The sequence below is a fragment of the Lissotriton vulgaris genome, chromosome 7 (assembly GCF_964263255.1).
Source record: "Lissotriton vulgaris chromosome 7, aLisVul1.2, whole genome shotgun sequence".
NCBI classification, from domain to species: domain Eukaryota; kingdom Metazoa; phylum Chordata; class Amphibia; order Caudata; family Salamandridae; genus Lissotriton; species Lissotriton vulgaris.
In genome coordinates, this window is record NC_141695.1 from 1,701,259,267 (window position 1) to 1,701,274,184 (window position 14,918).

At 44.1% G+C, this 14,918-nt stretch overlaps 1 protein-coding gene across 1 annotated transcript in view; it reads right to left on the reverse strand.

The window, feature by feature from the left end:
- LOC147706352 (solute carrier organic anion transporter family member 4A1-like) overlaps positions 1–14,241 on the reverse strand; it is a 184,704-nt gene extending 170,463 nt beyond the window's left edge. Inside the window, exons 1-2 of the mRNA XM_086932844.1 lie at positions 13,292–14,241; positions 52–142 (exon numbers count right to left, since the gene is read on the reverse strand). Coding sequence (XP_086788970.1) covers positions 52–142; positions 13,292–14,117 — 917 coding nt within the window. The 5' untranslated portion in view covers positions 14,118–14,241. The remainder of the gene's footprint in view (positions 1–51; positions 143–13,291) is intronic.
- Between the last annotated feature and the right edge of the window lie 677 nt (positions 14,242–14,918).

The window sequence follows — 14,918 nt, forward strand, 5'->3', positions numbered from 1 at the left end:
AATTACAGGAATGTAGTAAAACAGGGTTCATATGAATTTCTAGTAACTTACTCTGTGCCAATTTCTGTGTACATGTTCAGAAAAATCCCTCCAAGCAGGTAGCCAGCAGCAGGACCAATGATGGCTGCAGTGAAGAACATCGCTGAAAGCAAAGAAAAGCAACATGCTTTAGAACATTCTTAGCGTATAGACACATTGCTAATCATGCGAATGATTCTGGTCTTAAAAATGCAGCGTCTATTTTGCTGCTCTTCATCTTATTTTCGACTTTCCTAGTCGGCCATTTACACGTTTTTGCCTTGCTCACTGACCTGTTAGCTACAGATGCTTCCTAATGACTCGCTACAGCTATTCTTATTAAAAATATTACAGTTTTTCTTTCTTATTTTTTCTATCGAAGTCATTGGGGCCGATTCACAGAACTAATCTGAGATAAATCCTAAACTTACTACTTTTGGTATTCACAGAAGGCATTTAGTAGTAGTAAAGTTAGGACTCCTAACTTTACATCTACTAAACTGAAAAAAAAATCCTAAACTTACTACTTTTGGTATTCACAGGAGGCAATTAGTAGTAGTAAAGTTAGGAGCCCTAATTTTACTACTACTAAATGCCTTCTGTGAATATCAAAAGTAGTAAGTTTAAGTTTTTATCTCAGATTAGTTATGTGAATCGGGCCCATTTTCTTTACAATGAGATTCAACTTCAAGGGCTGCATTTCCCTTCCCGTTTGACTGGACTATTCTTTTACTATAATCCCTCACTGGCTTGAGCTGCCTTCCACTACACCGCGAGAAAAGCTAATAGGTCTGTTCTTTTTTCTTCTACCCATTTTAGAGTGGTTAAAGTGCCTTTCACTAACCACACTGCTCACTGCTATCAGCTGTCTTCCCATCTGTAATAAGAACAAATTTGGCAGAAAGCTAGATCTTGGTTCAGAAAGAGCCAGGGCTTAATTTGAGCCGGAGCTTGCCGGTGCTCAGCACCGGCACTTAATTATGGGGGCCGGGTCTATCACGCGGCATTAAGTGCACCTGTGCTCCTGCCTTAGAATTTTATTTTTGAAGTCGTGACTCGTGCGTGTGTGTCACTGGTGAGTGTGGCTGTGCTAGACTCACTGCTCACTGTCACTGATCAGGTCCGGTCGTCGATAATGCATGCAGTGTACTACTTACTGCTGTCGGTGTGGTGACGTCACGTGCGCGTGCCTGCTCCCATTTCCGACCTACTCTCTCAAGGCAAGAGTTCCCGGCCCGGCCGCGGCGCGGATCAGGGCCCCAGTGGGCGGGACACTGTTTGTGTCATGTTGCAGGGGCCAGGCCAGGCACTGGGCAGGGCTTTGCTGCGGGGGTTGGGCAGTGGGTTGGGGGCTATGCGCGCCAGAGGAAGCGACGCGTGCGCAGATTGCATGCATTTGAATGCACGTAACGCGCATTTTCTCTGCCCGCCCCAGCATACCCGCACCTCTCCCCTCGCCCTGGCCTCGCCGAGCATCGAGGAGATTCTGCCGGCCGGGCCGGCCTTTCAAAGTTGCTGGAGGAGTTGGGACTTGGGAGCGCTCAGCAGGTGAGGGCGAGGCAGGGGCCATGGCGTTAGTGAATAATTTACTGGTGTCAGTCATGTATTTAAAATCATCATGATCCTGATTGGTCTACCAGCAGCGCTGCGGCCTGGACAAGATGGCCGGGGGCGGGTAGGCCGTCTCCGGCGGCCGAAATTATCATCATGAGCTGCACTGGCTGGCAGGCAGGTGAGGCGAGGGCGAGGCAGGGCACTGCCGTGAATTATAGATTAGGCTGAGCATGGCGAAATAAATGTGATTTGTGGGCAGAGGGGAATGCCTGACGGAGCATCTGCTTTCCTACTACATGCCCAGAATACGATTAGGGCAGATTAAGGGGCAGGCTGCTTTAACGGTGGATTTACTGCCAAATACTTAAACATTGCGGAAAGCAAAAAGCAAATTACACTGTGCAACATATGTGTAATGCACAATGGAGGAGCTCGCTCGTGGTGGCAGCCGGGCCGTCGTCACTGGCAGTGGTGCATTGTAGCAAGCAATTTATAATGCATAAAGAAGCAAGTGCTTGCTTTTAATCTCGGAAACTGTACGAAATGAGAGGTCAAGAAATTCAAGGTGAACTCCATTCATGAGACGAGCGCTGTTTCTTCCTTTCGCATTTACTCAGTTCCTGTTCTTTGTTTCCCACATCATGAGGGCAGGGCCTGGGGGCGGCGGGGGCCGCAGGCGCAGGATTACGTTTTTTTTAAATTATCATTGTGATTGGTTATCTTAGTTTTACTTTTATCTATCATTATTATCAAGTGACATGATGATTGGGGCCTGGGATAGGCGGCGTAGGCCGGCAGACATATCATGAATTCAATTAAGTAATAAATCTGCGCATCAGCGCAGGTGAGGCCTACAGATTTACTTTTTAATGTTCATCATGGTCACGTCACTGCTTAAATGTTCAAATGCCCTAGTTTGATCATCACCATGTCAGGGCACGATCATGTTTTGTTGCCAGCACTCTGTGACTGCACTGGCTATTTTTTGCGCAGTTGCGGGCCGGACTGCCTGGGCTGGAATCAGTACTACAGGATGCAGCAAGGCCCAGCCAGGGCAGGATTCAGTTTCGTTTTCAGGCCAAGCCGGGCAGGCACGCTCATAAAATCTGTCAGTGGGGGTTGGGGCTGTGCCAGGCAAGCAGCGTCACGTGCACAAATGTTCTAATCTTACACAATCATTACATGGCTGCTAAGGTTTTAGATTGCTGTGTGACATTTTCATTATTACAGCAAATATGAGTGACATTTATTTCAACGACCATGAGTGACACTCGCATAAGCAAAATAAAGCATCGCAGAAGAGGGAAACATGATATAAATACCAGAATTTACATGCATTTAAGCAACTAGAAAAATATTTTAAAACTGCCGCAGATCATCTGAAATTGAAGGGCACTTCCCTTGTAACCTTATAGCACTGTTAAGGTGGGTGGGACGGCCACGTTCTGCTAGAAATATATCGCTGTATTGACCGGCACCGGGCACTATAATTGCATGCAGTATTAGCCAACTAGCGCGGCTCCTTGTTACACCTTCCTCTGAGTTAAAGAAACCACTAAGTGCACACAAGGCCAGCATGGCAGGTGGTGCCAAGAGCAGGGTCACCTCATCTCATCTCCGCCGAAGAACCATTCCGGGCGGCGGGCACACACACCATATTAAATCGTGCAAGGAAGTATTGACAAACGGTGAGGCTGCGCACAGTGCGCAGGCTGCGGGTTAAGAAGATGAAACTAAATAGGCCCTGCTCATCCTGCTGCCGTAGCCAACCCGCCCAGCCGCTCGCTGATGCTGACTGCTTGTCCAAACATGGTGGCTGGTGCGGGCACCCAATCCCGATGCCGGTAATGGTTTCACTTTCTTTTTTGGGTTTGGTGTGGTGTTGTTGTCGCAACGGATAGTGTGATGCAATGCAATCTATTACTTTTTTAATTGATTCACGCACGTTGAGGGCTCATCATTGTTCTTGTTCTATCTTGTGGTATGTGTTGTGTAGTTGTTGACATATGTAGAGTGAAAAGCCGAGCGCCTGTTGATGGAATGAAGTTAATGCTCTGTAAACCTGGGCCATCACAGTTACCTGCCCTCATTTGCAAGGTTTGCATTATTACAGACCGGATTCTGAGTCATGTGGTGGGGTGATACTAGGGTGTTATGGAGTCCATCTTTAGCTTGGGTAAAAATAAATGTCTAATTCAATGTACTGAGCTGCGGCATGTATAGTTTTACTGTGGCTAGCCTAGAAATGAATTGTTTTACAATTGCTTGCACGACGCACACTTTTTTGATCGGTTTACTTTTGCCCAGTGAAGGAGATAGTAACGGCCCTGCTCTCTGAGTAATGGTAACCCCGGCCCGGGTAACACTCTCAGTCAGCTGCCTGTCACTCAGCAGCACACACAGTGAGGGGCAGGAGGCCGGAGAGGGTCTGGAGGAGCCCGGCTCGTGAGGGGTGAGGGAACAGCTGACCCTTCCCCAGGTCCGCAGGGTCATAGGTTGTCGGGCCCCTGCCTGAAGCTAGCTCTCTTTACTGTCCTTCCACCCCTATAGTACGTATCCATACGGAGGCCTCACTCTTCACGTAAAACTAATTTTTCACTCAGAGTCTCAGACCTTTGTTCTGCTGTCACCTGACCTCACAACAACATTGCAAACCGGACACCCACCTCAACAGCCCCAGCTCGCTCCAGACCCAAACATAGCTCACAGGGGCGACTGCGAGAACATGGGTGGCCCGGGGTCGACAGCACCGCATGAGACCCCAGACCTGTGTAGGTGTGGAGGGCGAGGGATGTCTTTTATAGTCTTGCTATGCTTTGGAACGTTGAGTTCAAATACAGTAAATTAGTGGGTGCTGGCCTGGGGCATGTAGGGCAGGGAGACATCACCACACTGAGGCTGAAGTTTAGGAATTATAAACCCATACAGAAAAATAAAAAATTGACATTCCATATAAAACATGGAGGGTTTGTGACAATGTATTGCAACTTACTAGTTTTGTTATAGTGCCTACCACTTCTGTTTACAAGTACCAGAGTTCTGTACAAAGAGTAACTGATGTTTTGATAAATTCGATTCCTATCAAGTCAAGACTAATCGGGAATCAAGCCATTTAATGATGTGGGTGGAGCCAATGGAGGAAGTGGGTGGAGCCAGAGAAAAGTAGGTGTGGCCTCCGACAAAGATTTGAGCACCTGCACTTCATATTTTACAAATTAAGCACTGGCTTTTTGTAATTTGGTGTAAACCTAGTTTTAGAGTTATTAAAGTTAAGAGATTGCTGTATATCTAGAGACAAGGATCCACTGCAGATCCTCTGCGGATCTTGGCAGATTTGTAGATCCATGCTCCAGCAGCAAAGGATTTGTGGATCCACGCTCCAACAGCAATGCTGTGACTGGCTGGCCGCAACTTGAAAGAAAAGTTGGCCATTTTGATAATCAGTACATGGTTCCAAGGGAAGAAAATAAAATGTAAAAGTGATAGAAGGGGTCATGGTAGAGGTACCCTGACCCCATAGGACTGCTGAAGGGGTCTGTGAGGGTCCTAAAGTAACTAAAACGTGCGCCCTCGCCATGCACTACTGGTTATTCCACATAATACATCTCTCATGACATCTTCTATGACATCATCAATAATAGCACTGCAACATTTGCAGTGAAATTATTGATGATTAAACTGCATTGCGGGGTGCGAGTTAGTTACCTTAGGGCACGAGTCGTAGTTACTTGAGATAACTATAACTGCTGAATTTCTATGGTTTGTGTGTGTAAAATATGAATATAACTACAACGTCCCTGTAACCTTTGTTTTTTCAGTGAATGTCTAAGGTTTGGTTTTTTACTCTATTTCCTAACTATAAGGTTTTTTAATTTAACAACATGAACTTCTTTCTATCTTGGAAGATCGACCCTTTTTACTATGACACACAGGGCATTCTATGTTGCCTCCATGAACTGCCAGGATTTCTGTCCCTTCTCGGAAGGCACTGAAACATGAAGGCCACTCTCAAACCTAGGCTGAACACTTAGCCCACCGAGGTACAGACAAACAGAAAATAATAGAAATAATCATTTCAGAGACTGCGGGAAGATGGTTATGCCTAGAGGACTAGGACTAGAGAGAGCACATGACAACTTCTGGCTCCATATGGACTGAAGAAGGCAGCCTCTAATATCGTAAAGCACAGGATCTTTACCTGTTGGTCATGTGGACATTCTTCGTCTGACTTCTTCATGAGATTCTCTTGGATTGGCACCGGGAATTGATCATGACTGATGGAAAGAGCAAGTAGGCCATTGAGGATGTAATCTCTCAGTTAGCCAACTTAGAAATGGCTTGGAAGAAAGGGGAGCTTGTAGGCTTCAGCCATTTTTAGTCAAACTGTGAATAATCAGTCACCGGTCGCTGTGTAACAGCGTAATTTTTGCTTTTGTATCGAAAACACGTGTTCAAAAAATGTGAGGAAATATTGAATGCATCTATTTTAGTTCCTCTTAGTTTTCTAGAGTCTGGGTGTCCTATTAACATTCTTTGCAACCTGGAACTGTATTTCTAAGCATCTTAATGACAGTATGATTTTGAAAGACAGGAAGTGGCACAATGATGTGGTTTGTGTGTATCTTCTTTCTCTTTCATGCCCTTGGAAATTATTATTGACCTCATTTTTCTTAATTTGTTCTTTACCTGTATTCCCTGCGGATCTTAAAGATGGCTACTGGGACTGGTAGTTTAAGAGGCATTGCTTGTTCACAGAAATACATCTTACAGAACCCTTCTCCCGATCTAGGTGATATCTAGAGTTCTTAACCACCTAAAATAAATAAGTCACAGGGAGGGCTGGTAAGATTGAGCATGGGTCTTGAAATGAGTAAAGATTGAGGCTCACTCCATCAAGAAGATGATTTCCTGGACAGCTTGTGAATTACTTCTTTCCAGCTCCACTGGACACGAGCCACAGACGCATTGACTCATAGGTGAGATATCCTCTCCAACTCCACAGGATTTACAGGGTGACACCATGGTTAGCATAATGGTTGTAGAAATGAGTGGTGGCTCACAAAGGCACTGGATTTTTGTATTAGTTTCCTTTTCTTAAAGCAGTATTTCCTCCTGAAAGAAGCTGTTCAAGCATAGGAGGGAGGGCCCATCAGGCTTCATCTGAACTTTGACGCGCCCTTGGCATTACTGCTGACTTAGCCTCAGCACAAATGTAAGGAGAATTCCTATTGAATATGTGATGTTACAACGCATGGTGTTACCAAGCGGTAGGTTAACAACGCAGTCGTTACATCTTCCGCATTGTTACCACGCATGACATTACATCACAAGTCGTTTCAACAACTTGCGATGTAATGCCATGCGTGATAACAAAGCGGACAATGTAACGTACGTGTTGTTATCAACCCGCATGGTATTACCAGCGTTGTAAACGCTGTCTCCCATTCCGATCTATTGGCTGCGAGACTTCACCAGCTTACCAGCCATCAACACCCAGGTTTCCAATTGTTGTTCTAAAATTAGGGCTCTGTGGAGAAACCAGACATTCATTTTTTTAATTTTCACTAATCATTACTTGTTTGCACCGTTGCAATAGATTCCAGAGGGGAGTATTTTTTTAAGCTTTTCTTTAACATACATGATATCTGACTCAAGCCAGTAACGTTTTCAGAAAAAAACAAAACTTTACTTTCAGGGCACAAGTGCTTTGGTCTTTGTGGAAGTGCTTCCTGCTTTTGAAAACAAGTGATTTTTCCCACAAGCTTTCCCCTCTTTCTTTCTTTCACCCTGCAGCCACGCATCTCCATGAAAGGGGAGACAGGTTACTTATATTACTATGTAAAAGGTGAATAAACTTCATCATTTATCTATATCGGTATTTGGAATGTACTGCCCGTTCCATATTCCTCCATGCATCCAAATAAAAAACCTTAACCTAAGCTCTATAGTACCATGATTAGTGAAACAGTTTGGTACTAGCTGAAGTTATTGTAATCTTTGTCGTGGGCTCTAGATGCGATATTGCAGTCTTTATGGGGCAGATTTACAAGCCCCTTGCGCCACTTTTGCGTCACTTTAACAAGGGGAAAGTGGCGCAAAAGTGGTGCAAGGGGCTTGTAAATCTGCCCCTAAGTCTCTAAGGTAAGGCTCTGGTGGTCCTAGGGAAGATCTATACTCTTCACACTGTCTCATGCTGTATTCTATTTATTCCTCTGCACATTCTCAACTGGTTTAAGCTGCCCTTCCCTTAGTCAACATTTACTAGTGTGATCAGCCCTTTTTTTTTACTCATTCGTCACTGGTTACAGGTGCCTTCCTGAACTAGTATGTCACTGTTATTGGCTGCTTTCGTTGTAATGAGTTGGTTCCCGTGCTCATTCCTCTGTGGAATGTACCACCTTCACCTAGCCCTCTCTCACTGACATGAGCTGTTTTCATGCAATCCTGTTTCACTCATGTGACCTGTTTCCTCCACCCACCTCTCTCTAGTTAGAGATACCTTCTTGTACTCATCTTTCACTGGCATGAGCTGTCTGGCTGTATTAACCATCCACTGGTAAGAGCTATCTTTCTCTACTCTCCTCTCTTGGTTTGAGCTGTCTTGTGCACCTACTTTCCTTGGCACGAATCAGCTTTCTGTACTCATCTCATATGTGTGAGTTGCCTTTCTTTACCCATCTTTCACTGGCATGAACTGCCTTTCCTTATTCATCTCCCACCTGAAAAGAGTGTTCTCCATGTCTTTTAATTAGATACACCTCCTTTCTATGTTCACCTTTCAGTAGCATGAGCTGTCTTCCTGTGCTCATTTGTCATCCAGTATGCACTTTATTCCTTAAGGTGTTGCTCATTGGTAGGATCTGTGTCTGGAATATCCACTTGTCATTCTAGTTTGTGACTTTTCGGTATTCACTGCTTTCTGTATGGGCTGGATTTCTTTGCAACTTTCATTTGCATGCTCTGACGCCCCGTGTTCACCTCTCACTGGCCTCCGCTGCCATTCCGTCCTCTTGCTACATTGATGTGAACTTTCCTTCTGCGCCCATCTTCGTTGGCTTAGTTGTTTTACTCATCTCTCACTGCTTGCTCCACTCCTCTTTCACTAGTGTCTGCTGCGTCCCTGTATCAATCTTTCACAGGCTTGAATGTCTTTTTTTGTACTCATCTCTTTCGTTTGCGAGCTGACTTCTTGTAAACATCTCTCAGTGATACACGCTCCATTGTAGAGTCCATCTCTCAGTGATATACGCTCCATTGTAGAGTCCATCTCTCAGTGGCGTGAGCTGCATTCCTGGACCCACCTTTCACTTGGGTATGCTGGCATTGTGTACTCATCTTTCAATGGCATGAGTGGTCTTCCTATACTCATGTGACACTGGTCTAAGGGGTCTTCTGCACTTACCACTCACTTGCATGATCTTTGTCTGTTGTTTTCCTCTTACTAGATTGTAGTACCTTCTGGTATTCATCGATTACTGAATGGGTTGTATGCCTGTATCTGTGCCACTTCTATGAGCTGTCTTCCTCTCTCCCTAACATCACTTGACGTCCTGTACTAATCTCTCTCTGATTTGAGCTGTCGTCCAGCACTAATCCCTCACTGTGATGACATGCCTTCGGGCTATCATCTTTCACTGGTTTGATTTGCCTCCATGTATTCAGCAGTGGCCGATAAAGGCAGTCTTTCTGTACTCATCTATCATTGTCATGAGTTGCCCAAGTGAACTCATCTCTCACTGGTGTGAGCTGTCTTTCTGCAGTTGTCACTCACTGGCAAGGGTTGTGCCTTCCTGGACCCACTCTCAGTGCTATGCTCTTTATTGTCTCTTGCTAATTTCTGGAAGTCATTGCTCGCTGTATGGAATGTGGTCCGGTACCGCACGATCACTTTTCAGTGTTACAAGCTTCATTCCAATAGCTACCTTTTACCCTTGTAAACTAGTATGTTTCAAAAGAACATGAGCATTTTTTGGAAAAAAATATCGCTTTTGTGTTCACTGTTTGCCAATGCATTAGTGCAGACATGCAGGGTTCGTCTTTCTACTAATTTTTGAAGTTTCTCTTAAGCCAGGTTACCAGATAGTGTGAGGAACACGACCATTCCACAGATTTCTTGCAGCAGCGCGGACTTCCTTAACGTATTAGGACGCCTTTTCTACATCTAGGAAAATGGAAATCCCAAGTGACACAGGGTAGACCTCATTTTCTGCTGCAATTATCTACTGAGCAGCAACCAGAGGACCAGTGATATCATCTAGGTGATGCTTATGTGAAATACACAAATCCTGAGGGTTGGAAGTTGGTATCCAACTTGGTAAGATCTGCCTCAAGCTCTGATGGAGACACGAGCGTGGCTCACTGACCTCTTGTCATCGTTATCCTCAAGGATAAGCAGTACCAGCCTCCATGGACACTTTTTCTAATCAATTTGATAAACTGCCTGGGTAATGGTTACTACGTAACGAGTGAATTCAGTTTCTAGTGCTGCGGCACCATCTAGTTTTATAAGCAAAGGCACATGTCGGAATCTGTATTTATTATTCATTAACTCAAGATCCACATTTTTTTAAAATAAACCAATGGCATGTTAAAGGTCTGTGCCAATGATATTAATTAATAGGTAATACTAATTAACGTTTAGTCTCTCTGAAATACGTACTAGATATATCAGAAAGTTCTGAAAAGAAGAAGTACCACTGGAAGTATGATACCCCTAATTTTTTCATGTAATATTAAATGGCTTTATGGACTTAACTGGATCAATGCTTATATTTATATTCTTCTTTCCAAGCTAGGAGCTGTAGCTCTTATCCTTATTTGGTTCTCTGTGCATGGCATGAGAATAACATAGGAGGCAATCTTTGGAAGGGTTATAGCCAGCATGTCTCCTCTCTCAAGTCTGAACCTCAGCAGACTTTTAATGAGAGTCTACAGGGATTTTGCTGCCTTGAGATAGCAATCAACACAGACTCCCAAAACATGTGGGATATATCAGTACAATATGAGAGGATGGCAGGAACAACAATTGTAGCCCCCTCAGGGACATTTGACTTAGATAATTATCGAGAAATGAACAACAAGTCGCTTCTGTGGATAACGACCCACTTCCTCCGCTCAGCATTTGGTGGCCGTACTTGAGTTTTCTTCAGGGCAACAGAAGGCTATCTGTTTGCAAAATCCGTCTTTCTTTGAGTGGGATACTTGGACAAATGATAAAAGAGGCCTGAATGTCACCGCTCCTGCTGTGTGTAACTATAGTAGTATTTTTATAGCTCTGGTGTTCAAACTTTCCATCTGACTGTGGGTGTGGACTGGCAAGTTTGCACAAAAGCACGCAACAGAAAATGCCTAAAAAGCGACAGAGTGAATATGAATTAAGGGGCAGATTTACAAGCCCCTTGCGCCACTTTTGCGTCACTTTTCCCATGTTAAAAATGACGCAAAAGTGGAGCAAGGGCCTTGTAAATAAGCCCATAAGACTTTTTGAGAAATCGAATCTACTTGTGAACGACTGCAGGTAGAGTTAGGGCTTCGAAGAGTGGCTCCCCTGAACGACACAGCTTTCTGCCTCTGGTGCATATAAGAAAATCAGGAATCATTTATTTAGAAGGTATCAGATCTTTTATAGAGATTTTATATGCATAGATATGCTGCAGAGATAGACAAGTCGCATACCTACAGCCCTGCGCACACATATATTCTCCGTGATACAGCTGCAGGACTAATTTGATTCTACTAACTCATCTCATGTTTGTGCACATTTATATTTAAGTACAGTAATTGTTTAGAGATCACCGACCTACCGAGTCCCTGCCTCAGAGTTTATTTTGGCACAGCACTTGAAGTATTTTAATCCCTAAGCTCTATCAAAATTAACAAGTGTTAAACATTATAAAAAATTATTTATAAATTCGGCAGAGATTATAGTTTATTGACACCTGACATATGCCATGGTGAAGAAAATAGTACGCCTGGGTGGGGAACTCTGCTCCACTCGTGGAGTTTGCGGAGTTTTCCATGCTCCGCGTTACGCAAAGCTCGCGGAGTTCCGAAAAACTCTGCTCCGCTAGGCTTTTTCCTTGCTCGCAATCATCAACATCCTCCCGGCAAGATTTTTCCTCATTCGCGCTCGTCAACGTCAAGTTGCGAGCGGGAGAGAGGGAAATCAACCTCCCGGCAAGATGATTTCTCAATGCGAGTGGTCAGATTTCTCAATGCGAGTGGCCACATATGCTCATGACTGCTCGCGTTGAGAAACCATCTGTTTGTGTTGAGAAAGCTGCCGCTCGAGCAGAAAATCTACTCGACCGGTAGAAAGGAAGCAGTGTCCACTTGCGCTGCGCATGGTGCTGTTCGTGATAATTTCACAGCGAGGACAAACATCCAGGGCTTAAAATTACTGCGAATAGCATCTTTCTAACGCACTCCGCCGCTTGCGGAGCTCCGCTTAGAGCGGTGGAGGTTTTTTTACACTTTTGCGAACTCCGCCCAGGCTTAGAAAATAGTGAACCGTAACTGAACTGCACATCCGTCCTCTTGAAATGTACCTACTTGTGTACTTCACTGTAAAACTACTAATGTTTGCATTTCCACCTTTAGAAGATACACATGAAAAGGTTCTTATTATGTCCACAACCACTGGAATCCAGATCTGTCTGCTTTTAGTCGACTGAAGACTTTAGATGAAGTCCAATAATCCACAAATGTAATTTGCTCTTCTATGGCTACAGAAACATTCTTTACAATCTAAAGGAGGGTGTTAAGTATTTGAATCGTACTTAGGAGTCACACCGATTTTCTGAATGAACTACCTCACATAGGCAAAACCAGTAAAAGTACAAAAATAAACAACTATGTCTCAAATGTTATATTATATGAAGGTGACGTTTTAAAATCAAAATGTTGAAACATGCAACATATCCATGTTATTTTGACCACATCTCTAATCAGTGGTGGCTGACAGCAGGGAAAAGTGGTGAGGCAGCAATAAAAAAATACAATAAAATGAAAACTTATCTGCTGCCTCTGTGCTCTTCTGCTCCTCATCACAGGCTCCATGACTTCACTGCGCCAATCCAGATGCTGCTCTCATGCTGGTAATACTATTATCTGGCATGAGAGTAGCACTGGGATTGAACAGAGCGGGCTGGCTTTACGTTCCCAGAGGGACTGGGAGCCTGTGCCTGCTGTTCTCCATGCTCTAGCCTGGAGATATCTAAGTGTAAATGACGGTTTGGCCGTTCTAAGGCAGCCAGGCAAACCGTCATGCGCACTTGGAGTGCCCTGTGCCCACGACTCCTCCTGCTACTGTCAGAGCATGGCCCCGCCCTTAAGACTCAGTTCCGGCTCAGTATGGAAAATCAAATGATAATAAAACTGCTTTATTATAATTTTATTTCACATGTTTTTATCTACTGGCTGAGGCCGTGGGGCGACGCTCCTTCCCCATAACGGAGGAGCCGCTGCTGTCTATAATCCCACAAAAACTACAGGGTAATAATATCCTGCCGCATTGATCAGCTGGTGTGCAATCACTGGCTTTCAGCTCGTCATGATGCACAGTTGAGCTGTGCTGATGACGAGCTGAGCTCGTCATGACACCAGCAAAATGGCAATTTTCAGCACAGGAGGGGGAAAACACCTAGCAGCCAAGGTGTTAATGAACATCACAGTTACCAAATCCAAACTGTTTCCCTCCCCCAAGGACCATGTGTCTTACCAATGTAAACCGGAGAATAGTTGGACTTCACATTTTCATCTAAATATGTCACTCCGAGAGTGTAGAGTGGTGTAGACCCAACACCATGAAGGAACTGTCCAAACATGAAGAGAAACCTGTAGTTAGATAGAGTGGACACACTCTCCGTACAGGGCAAAGTCTGGTTGGAATGGCACATGCCTGTCTGTTCGGAGGAGTGCACCTCGTATTGGCTAGTCATAAAATGGGGTAGTGCAAAGACTACAGAGCCAATTCCCATGATCAGAGCCCCCCAACCTAACCACTGAGGTTTGTGTCCGTTGCCCCCAAAGTAGCTGACGAATGTCAAGCAAACACATCCGGCAATGTCGTAGGAACTGGCGATCAGCCCACTGTGATAGCTGCGAAGGTCAAATCGCCTTTCTATGGAGGTGATGACAGTGTTGATAAAGCCGTTGACGATCATACCCTGCAGAAAGGAAGCAACACAGAGGAAAAACAGCACTCCTTTTGGTGTATTAAAATACTGTAAGAAACTAGGAGTAAAGGCGCCCCATCCACACAAGTACTCCTTCTCAGATGGGACAGATTCAATTCCACATGGTTCATCACTGTGGTACACTGCCTTCTTTTTGGGTGTTCCATGACAGAGGGGTTTACTATTGGAGTCTGAAGGGCTGCAAGAGCTGGAATGTAAGCTCTCATTGTACAATGACGTGCTGTACGCTTCGTTCAAGCTCGGCGAGTCTGAATCAAACACATTGCCATGAGAGGAGCCATTGAAACACAGAAGATCCTTTTTGGATTGATGAGAATTTTCTATTGTCAAATTGTGTGGCATTGCCATCAACAGAAAGTTCTAGGCTGAAAACTGCTTGATTTTGTTACTGGAGAAGGTGTGACGGTCACGGAGTGTTCGTTCACCAGTCTTTTAAGATTTGTGGAGCAGACCTGAATCAAAATCTTCAGAGACGATGTATTTCATTAATTCTGCAAAAAACATAAAAATATAAAATTATAAATCATAGGCTGAAAAGTGTTTTTCAAGAAGCTGAAAAGTTTAGGCCTGAAAGAACCAACCTTGGTCATCTAGCATTACTGAAATAACAGCAATTGCTATTTCTCTAGAATAAATGCCAATGTTCTGCTGTTGGATTAACACAATCAGTAGGAAAAGCCAGGCTACTCCTTATATCAAACCTGCAAGCTACAGACAAAGACCAAACAGTCTGTTTCAGCACAAGCAGTGAACTGAGAGTTGCTGCACCTACACTAGAACTTTTGAATGGTAGTCTCTAGGACTTCCAGTAACCCAGAGGACAACCTGTGTAATTCCTTCTGAATATTTTGTTTTTAACAAACGTATATATGTTACTTAGCAAAGCTCTGTATTTTTACTTACATGTGAGTGGTCATTGGGTTATGCACCAAGGAAAATCCCATCTCTTTGGAATTCAAATATGTGACCACAAACTCAAACTATGTACTAGTAACCACATGAACTCTACATCATAGCCTAAATCTAATGAAGCTAATGAATTCACTATCCATTAAACATGAAGGTATTACATAAATTAACTTTGTAATCCTTGTCAATTGCACATTGAGATACAGAAACTAAAATACATAATGGAGCTTGCAGATCGGG